We start from the raw sequence: 9,709 nt of genomic DNA on the forward strand, positions 1-9,709 counted from the left end.
CTGACCATCGACATTTGGGGAGGAGTGTTCCTCGGATTTACAACGCCCAGAATGAAGAATTTCTCCTTACTCAGGCCCGAATGGTGATCTGCTTATCCGGAGATTCTGCCCCTCCCGGGGTCTGGACTCCCCAGCCAGCAGAAACAGCACCCCTCCCTGCCAGTCCCTCCAGGAAATGGTACACTTCAATGAGATCGCCACCTAATCTCGAGGAGATATTGACCCATTCTACTCAATCCCTCCTCACAGGACAAGCCTATCATCGTCCCACGCCTTTGACCATGTTAGAAATGCTCGCCCCTTTAACAGTAAGACTTCACAGTGTATCGAGAGCCCATTGAAGCTTGTACTTAAGAGCTGTTTTTTTCCCCCCACTGGGGGAGTTGCTCCTGGACAGGGCGAGGATCCAGAAGGGCAGGGAGGAAACCGGTGTTGATACTGAACTGGGGTAGACGATAAAACAATTGTGAATCATCAGAATGTCTTCTGCTGTCTAATTCGGAATGGACATTCATCTGTTTAACCACCTTTGCTGTTGACGAAACATTGAGTGGGTATAGTGTTTCTTTTTGATATTTGTTGATCCATATCCAACTGCTAAAGTGTAAGGGAGGAGATACAGCCTCATAATATGGAGGAAAAAGACAAAGCAGTGGTGATGGCTATCCTGCGCTGAAACCCTGTTTCTTTTTAATTGCAGAGGAGGCACTGCTGACATACCAGGCTTTGCTACGGGTGACCCTCAACAGCCAAAGCTGCCCAGCGCCCCAGAGCCTCTCGGATATTGTTCTGACCAGGATTCAGGCAGTCAACATCGGAGACATTAGTCTGGGCAGCCTCGAACCACTGAAGGAGGTTGCTGTGATGTGCCAGGCTGTGTCCGACATCATAGTGTGGGAGGTCCATGCTTTGTGCCCCGAGGTGGGGTCACTGCTTCGAGCACTGGGCAAGCGTGCCTGCGCAGTCCAAGCAAGCACCACCTCGCCAGCCCCAGAGAGGTCAGGGGACGGAAACCAGGCAGTGACACCAAACTCCCGGGCAAGCGGCGAAACTCCAACAGAGACTGTTACCAGCAGGGAAGCACTAGAAGGCTGGTGAAGATTGAAAAATGCACTTTGCCACATTTCCTAAAGGAATGTTGATGCCAGGAATTTCCGCCTTGCATGTTTTGTTAGCACCAAATAACAAAATCCATCAAAGCATAGTCTTTACAATGAAATAAAAAACAAAAGATGCTGAGAAAACTCAGCAGGTCTGGCAGCATCTGTGGAGGGAGAAAAGCAGAGTTCACATTTCAAGTCTACTTTAAAAAAATATATACTTTTATTAAAGATTTTCCATAATAAACAAAATCATACAAAACAGTTAACCAAAGTTACTCAATAAAAGAGCGAGACAAACCAGCAAAAACAACCCATTTTTAATTGGTTCCACTCGTTTCTCACTCTCGTTACAGTTCAAAAGTCAAAATTCTCTCCACCCAAGGTATTAATCTTTTTACAATCCTGGCCTTGAGCCCCCAATATTCTGTTACAAAGCACAGTGATGTTATCTGTGAGGGTATCCCAACTCAGAGCATTGGCCTGTGGGTATGCGGAATCAAATGAAACCCCAGTGAGAATAATTAGCCCAGTCGTCATGCAGCAATTATTAAAGTGAAGACAAATACACCCGAACAGGACTACTCTGTGACAGCTAAGGTGTATGAATTACTAAACATGCACAGTTTATGTAGAATGTACCCATTATTCCAAACTATAACTACAATACCTGAACTAGAGGGGCTGGTTTAGCACAGGGCTAAATCGCTGGCTTTTAAAGCAGACCAAGGCAGGCCAGCAGCACGGTTCAATTCCCGTACCAGCCTCCCCGAACAGGCGCCGGAATGTGGCGACTAGGGGCTTTTCACAGTAACTTCATTTGAAGACGACTGACAATAAGCGATTTTCATTTCATTTTCACTACGTAAGACTTCCCCGTTTCGCTTAACAACATCCAGATTAAATGACCACCTTTTAAGTTACCACACAATACAGGGATGATAATCACCCTTAGGAAATGTATTTTCCTGGTCCACCAAAGGTATTTAAACTGCCTTTATGAAGGTTATCTACACTGCCTTGGCGCTAAGACATTTGAAGCAGTGAGCTGTCAAACTTGTCCTTCAGGCATGGTGGCTGGAAACTGGCTTGTCTGCTTCCTGAGTTTGCAAGATGTTAACTGGCCTCCCTGGCTTCTGAAAGTCTGGCCAATTATACCGTTGATCCTCTTTGATTTTATGCCTTCTGTGTATTTCGCTGTATGCCCCTATCAACTTCCTTGACTCTAGATATTAACATATGTACGCTTCATTGATCTTCCAAATCGTCTATAATCTGTTTCTTTTCATAAGGTATTTGTCTTTTTCCTGTGTGAATACTGCCGAAAAATATTCATTTAGCACCTCTCCTATCTCCTCGGACTCCAAGCACAACTTCCCACTACTGTCCTTGACAGGCCCTACTCTTACCCTAGTCATTAGTTTATTCCTGACATATCTATCGAAAGCTTTAGGGTTATCCTTGATCCTAACTGCCAAAGACTTCTCATGTCCCCTCCTGGCTCTTCTTAGCTCTCTCTTTAGGTCCTTCCTAGCTAACTTGTAACTCTTGAACGCCCTAACTGAACCTTCATGTCTCATCTTTATATAAGCCTCCTTCTTCCTCTTGACAAGTGTTTCGACTGCTTTAGTAAACCACGGTTTCCTTGCTCGACCACTTCCTCCCTGCCTGACTTGTACATACTTATCAAGAACACGCAGTAGCTGTTTCTTGAACAAGCTCCACATTTCCATTGTGCCCATCCCCCACAGATTTCCTCTCCATCCGATGCATCCTAAGTCTTGCCTCATCGCATCATAATTGCCTTTCCCCCAGATATAACTCTTGCCCTGCGGTATATACCTATCCCTTTCCATCACTAAAGTAAACGTAATCGAATTGTCGTCACTATCACCAAAGTGCTCACCTACCTCCAAATCTAACACCTGTCCTGGTTCATTACCCAGTACCAAATCCAATATGGCCTTTCCTCTCGTTGGCCTATCTACATACTGTGTCAGGAAACCCTCCTGCACACATTGGACAAAAACGGATCCATCTAAAGTACTCGAACTATGGCGTTTCCAGTCAATATTTGGGAAGTTAAAGTCCCCCATAACAATACCCTGTTGCTTTCGCTCCTATCCAGAATCATCTTTGCAATCCTTTCCTCTACATCTCTGGAACTTATCGGAGGCCTATAGAACACTCCCAACAGGGTGACCTCTCCTTTCCTGTTTCTAACCTCAGCCCATACTACCTCAGTCGACGAGTCCTCATCAAACGTCCTTTCTGCCACCGTAATACTGTCCTTGACTAACAATGCCACCCCTCCCCCCAAGTAGGTGTCAGAAAGGTTTGTTTTCCTCTTTATAAGCGGGAGCAGTAATTAAACGGCGCCTCTAATTAAAACTTCTCATCCATATTTTCAAAACTCGTCCATGGGGAACATTTCCCTCTGTCTGTGGCCTCCTCCGACCCAAAAAGCTCTGCAATCTTAATGTTCCTCCAATCCTGGCCTCCATGGGCCATTCCTGATTTTAAAATCACTCGTTGAAAGGGAACTCCACCAAGATCCTAAACTCTGGAATATACTCTCTAAACCTTTCCCTCCTCCCGTTTCCCCTCAGAAACCTATACCTCCTTTGACCAAGCTTGACTAGGGGCTTTTCACAGTAACTTCATTGAAGCCTACTTGTGGCAATAAGCGATTATTATTATTATTTTTGGTCATCACTGAGGTGGCAATGGTGTGAAATTTTGTTCGACCATCGCTCCTTGGTGACATTTTGTAACTTTAACCACTTGTCGATTGCACGTATTCGGAAACAGAAAATACCAGACAGTCTCAGCATGTCTGACTGTATTCTGTGGGAGCGCTCAGGTTTCGAGTCTGGATGACTCTTTGTCACAAAGGCTTTGACAAAGAAGGCGAAATCTAACGGCCACGCCTGCCTCGGGACACAGCGCGGCTGGTAAACGTCTTGCCGAGATTTACCCGGCTTGCCAACATCTTGCAAGATCTAACTGGTGTGTGTCATGATATTCAAACACACACATCATGATAGACACACCAACAGACAAATCAGAACACACAACACCACAACCAATGACAGAAAGATATAAAAGCACAGACACGACCCCTGGTGGTCAGTATTAGCTGCAGAGGAGAACCAGGACACATCTATTGTCAAACACACTCAGGGAGACAGCACGTGCAGAGTATCCAGAACGAACTGTATTATAAGAGTTATAATAAAATAGAGTTGTACCACATACAACTGTGTTGGCTCATCTGTGCACCAGAGCACCCAACACCACATGGTACAGGAGTGGATCGATACCTGCCGGCATACCTCAGTGTACAGAGACAACCAGCAGTGCCCAGGCATGATGTACGAGCTCCCGGTTCCGCAGGCGCTCCAGTGCGACGGCGACCTCCACGAAAACTGGCGGCGATTCCGGCAAAATTTCGAATTGTTCCTGGTGGCAGCTGAACTCAAAGACCTGGATGATAAGGAAAAAATTGAATTTCTCCTCACCATCGCCGGTGCAAGGGCAAGAGAAATATTCACAAGGTTCAGGTTCTTCAGGAGGCAGCAAAGGTACGATTACCAGGCAGTCCTGGGCAAATTCTCCAAGTACTGTGAAGAATACGCAATCCAATGGGCACTTAAAGGTAAGAAAAGCTGCAGTACTCACCTCGTGGCTGGGATCCCGGAGCCCGAAATCCCGGGCCTGAGAAAAGGCTGGGTCGAGGTCGGCGGCCATCTTGCTAAAGGTATAACGCTAGCACAGTTGCGCGAGCAGTGCGCAGAACCGGAAGTTTCGTTTGCGCATGCGCGAGATGCTGCGCATGCGCAGTCAAGAAAACGGCCATCGGTAAAGGAACAGCGATCTGAGCATGCGCAGTCGCTTCCTACGTGCTACATACCGAGCGTCAGGATGTCAGAGGCCCCAGACTGCACCAATTTAAAAGGGAAATGTCCCAAATCCAATTTAAAAGGGAAACGTCCCAAATCAAAAAAACAAAAATCTGTTAAAGCTGTAAAACAACCTTCCTTCACCTGGAATGACAGCACGTGCCGCAAATTGACCCAGGAGATGAATTTAACCTCCGAAGAACCCTCCGACAAGCAGTTACCTACGCACAAGCCGATGATTCCGACCTTGAATACTTCGATGACGATTTTTACAGTGTTTCCGGACCTCGCGAGCCCAATGATAGCTCCGTGGTCCTATATGACTATGACTCGGACGAACCTTTCGTGTTGCACATTGGCGGCCCCCACATTGAATCCGACGCAGATGCGGATTCATTTTTCGGATTTGAGGATCTTCAATCCAGCAGATATGACGTTCCAACTTATCAGTACCGGATGATGCTGCAGCCTGACATTAACAGACAGGGAGCGGTGCAAGCACACGGAGAGTGCCCTGCTGCCACACAGAGCGTGGTCCACGTCCCGCTCAACGTTCCCGACTCTATGAAAGAAGACATGCAAGACTCCAGAGTGCAGTCCTCGCATGAACCAGAAGTGACTCCAGTGTCACAAGCTTCCACAGCAAGCTCGTGGACAGACTCCACAATTGCAGAAATGCAAGACTCCAGAGCGCAGTCCTTGCACGGACAAGAAGTCACTCCAGTGTCACAAGCCTCCACAGAGAGCTCGTGGACAGCCTCCACGATAGAAGCAACGCAAGACTCCAGAGCGCAGTCCTTGCACGAACAAGAAGTGACTCCAGTGTCACAAGCCTCCACAGAGAGCTCGTGGACAGCCTCCACGATAGAAGCAACGCAAGACTCCAGAGCGCAGTCCTTGCACGAACAAGAAGTGACTCCAGTGTCACAAGCCTCCACAGAGAGCTCATGGACGGACTCCACGATGGAAGGAACGCAAGACTCCAGAGCGCAGTACTTGCAGGAACAAGACCATGAGGGTCTAGCAACCTCTCCTGACCAACCAGCGGCAGACGATGCAAGTCTGCCATGCTCCCGTGAACAGCAAGAAGGCTATAACAGCCTACCATGCTCCACTACACAGCAGCATGACCATGACGGTCTCTCATGCTACAATAAAGGGCACAGCGCTGAAGACTGTTCAAGCCCAACTGAAGACAAGCCAAAGGAATCGCCTCGTCCAAGCCCGAAGAAAAAAGGTTTATGCGCTGACCTTCAGGATCATTGTAGCCGAACAGAGATTAATAATGCTGCACGGCCACAGAAGGATGCTGAGGATTTGCTAACGAAATTAATTGAATGTTTAACTTGCAAGGAGCAGACTGAGAATTGCCAGTGTTTTAGTACGGATCGAAAAAATGGACAAGACATTGATCCTCAGGTAATGGAAATGACACAACCTGAATCATATCTACAGCAGGGACAAATGTCTCCCTTCAACACAATGCCGCAAAATCCCAACTTTGGAGACCAGCAGTTAGTCAGTAATGACTCTTCAAACCTGGAGGGGAACATTAATTGCATTGAACCTATACACACTCCACTGATTATTGAGCAGAACATTGGAGCAAGAATCCTGAGGACACCGACATCGAGTAGCCAGATAACGAATTTAAAACCCACAGCAGTTTCAAGTGAACCAAGTGTGCTTTCCACTAATGGTGAAGATGCAGATAAGGTCGACCCGATTATCCATTGTACCACACTAACCCCAGTGATTAAGCAGTTATGTATGGGGAGTATAATGTGGGCAATTGAGAACAGTAAAAGAGAGACTGTGACCATGCCAGTCCCAGCAAAATCAGACCCAGACACCATGAAGGCATGTACATTAAACAAAGTTACATATGAGGTACCTGAGAAGAAAAGTGAAATGGAATGTTCTTTGGAAAATGGTACAATATCGATAGAAACAGTGGATCCTATATTCGAGACCATACATATGGGAGAATTTGGGGGTAATAAACAAGGTTCTGCAATGTCTGGGGGAAGATTTAAAGTTCCAAAGAAGAAAAGCCCAAATGAAGGACAATGGCAAGACAATGACAGTCCACCGACATGGTGTGCACCACCAGATGAAAACTCTGACAATTTACCCAACCCTAGTGAACAGCAAGCTGCTAATGACGATCTATCCACGGGATGTGAGATGAGTGACGACAGCATCCCACTTCCCATGCAAAAGGTGCAAGGTGACAGACCTCGTCTAGTGCGTACCGAGGCACTCAACGATCACGGTGGGACCACTGACGACTGCGGTGGCGGCGCACCGCTTCCACCCTCGATGGCTCGAGCCTCTCCACTGGTTGGTGCATTCCTGCATGTTCCGACTCCAGAAGTGCAGCTTCAGGGAATCTCGGCTGCCTCCAGTGAACCTGTTGGGACTCCGGACGGGGGGTATCGACGGAAGGCAGACCGGACTCCAGATGGGGAGCAGCCAAGCGCCGACTCTGATTTGCGCACGCCAGACCTTGCTCCGGACGGGCGGTGTCGCGGCCTCGGTGATGGCACGCTCAGGGTGACGGCAGATGCCACGGCGACAGGGAATGGATCGCGTGGCAGTCCCACTGGGTCGGCAGTGGCAACCAGCACCGGCGGTCCAAGATGGACACACCAACTCGCGCCATCGCCAGACGTTGATGCGAGCAACAATTCTCTCTCCAAGGCGACATGCTTCGACGTTTCTCTGCGGAGTCGCCCTTCCGGCACAGCAGGTGGCCGGAACCAGCGTACACGGTCTTGGCCAACTTCCACATCTGGCACAGTCATCGCCTTGCATGATATTAGTGATGGTGCTACTTCGATGGCAACGACCCATCGGCTACAAGATGCCGTCCACCACAAACATAAAAAGAAAACAGACTCCACCTTGTTTCTGGCATGCAGGGCGGATGGATTGGTGCGTAGGCGAAATCAGCGGGCTTTGTGCCGCCTTCCACGCTCGCAACTGCACCGTACGCACACGCTGGATCCTCCACTGGTTCCCAAGGATGACTTCGTGGAGATGCCACGGATCATGCCCCTTCCATCGCCACCAGAACCAAACCACAGCCAGGGCACCACTAACAAAGATGTTGAATGTTATATTTGCACGAATGAAAAAACCAAGCACTGCACGAAGTACAACAAATGGTAAAGTAGAGACTTCGGCAACAGCATCACCTCCAACAGTCCAAGGTGAACCAGTGTGACCCCAAATCTCCACAGCTGAACCGGCTTGAGGACCAGCCCATTCTTGAGGCGGTCACCCATTAGACTGGACTTATAACGCTGTTAATACGTTCAAAAAGTCAAACACTTCTGTATTATAACCTGTTGTTGTTTATTGTTCCAGATATCGTCTGACCGGACCAATGTTCAAGTTTTTTTTTTCTCTCGCATCCAAGTTTTGTTATGGTACAACCTTGTTAGTGTGACGCACCCGACATCGCCCCATGTAAATAGTTACGTCATAAACACACGCTGTACACAACACAAACGCACACTCTTAGATGCACTCACGACACAATTATATTTATAACCACGTAGGCACTTGTCTTTGTAAAAAGGGGGGATGTCATGATATTCAAACACACACATCATGATAGACACACCAACAGACAAATCAGAACACACAACACCACAACCAATGACAGAAAGATATAAAAGCACAGACACGACCCCTGGTGGTCAGTATTAGCTGCAGAGGAGAACCAGGACACATCTATTGCCAAACACACTCAGGGAGACAGCACGTGCAGAGTATCCAGAACGAACTGTATTATAAGAGTTATAATAAAATAGAGTTGTACCACATACAACTGTGTTGGCTCATCTGTGCACCAGAGCACCCAACACCACAGTGTGCAGTTGGGCATTCTTGAAAATGCACTCACCCGATCTAACCAGCGCCTGGGATCGAACCCCCTCACTGAGAACACTCCAGCCAAGCGCCATTTAGCACTGATCTCCATAAACGGGACCAGATGGAATGGCAGGGGGGGGGGGGCGGGTCTCCTCCCAGGCGGTTGGAGGCCCCCAGGTGGGTAGGGTGGCACCCTGGCACTGTTGATGCCACTTGCACACCTTGGCACTGCCAATATGGCACCTTTGCCACTGCCAGGGTGCCTGCATGGCACTGCCAGGCTGGTAGGGGGCACTGCCAAGGTAGGTTGCCCAGGTGGCACTGGCAGGGGGCCCTGCCAGGGAGACAGACTGGTAGTGCCAAGGTGGCATTTTGCCAGCGCTGGGGAAATCAGGCGCTGGGCACGGGACTCTGTTTCATTTCCGCTAAATCGAGCCCGGAGTCTGCTTCCAAGCTCCAAACGTTCTCTCCTGGCTGCCTGACCTGCTGCTGATATTGCCCAGCATTTCTGCCTCGGGTTTCAGCATCCGCAGCAATGTACTTGTGCAAGTATTTCAAATTGTGTTTTAAACAAAGTTTTAAAAAAACTTTTAAAGAGCCGCTGGCCTCCCGTGGAGGATATGTTACACCCCACCGGGCCAAAAAAAACAATCAGCAGCATTCTTGAGAGGATCAATGTTCCCCGCCCTCCTCACTGACCAATTAGACCCCATCCGTTACTGGACGAGGGCAGGTTGCAACGGCCTTCAGTGTGTTTGGAATGTTCAGACAGACATTGGCTACAGTGGTTGTCAGTCACTGATTGTGACGTCAGCCCCGGTGAAC

The 9,709-nt window shown here is 48.4% G+C and overlaps 1 protein-coding gene across 3 annotated transcripts in view; it reads left to right on the forward strand.

Moving 5' to 3' along the window:
- Positions 1–4,321, forward strand: part of LOC140403246 (uncharacterized) — a 125,330-nt gene extending 121,009 nt beyond the window's left edge. For all 3 annotated transcript variants that reach the window (XM_072491013.1, XM_072491014.1, XM_072491015.1), the window contains one exon: positions 701–4,321. In XM_072491013.1, coding sequence (XP_072347114.1) covers positions 701–1,098 — 398 coding nt within the window. In that variant the 3' untranslated portion in view covers positions 1,099–4,321. The remainder of the gene's footprint in view (positions 1–700) is intronic.
- Positions 4,322–9,709: the final 5,388 nt, after the last annotated feature.

Source organism: Scyliorhinus torazame, chromosome 27, assembly GCF_047496885.1.
Source record: "Scyliorhinus torazame isolate Kashiwa2021f chromosome 27, sScyTor2.1, whole genome shotgun sequence".
Taxonomy (NCBI): Eukaryota; Metazoa; Chordata; class Chondrichthyes; order Carcharhiniformes; family Scyliorhinidae; genus Scyliorhinus; species Scyliorhinus torazame.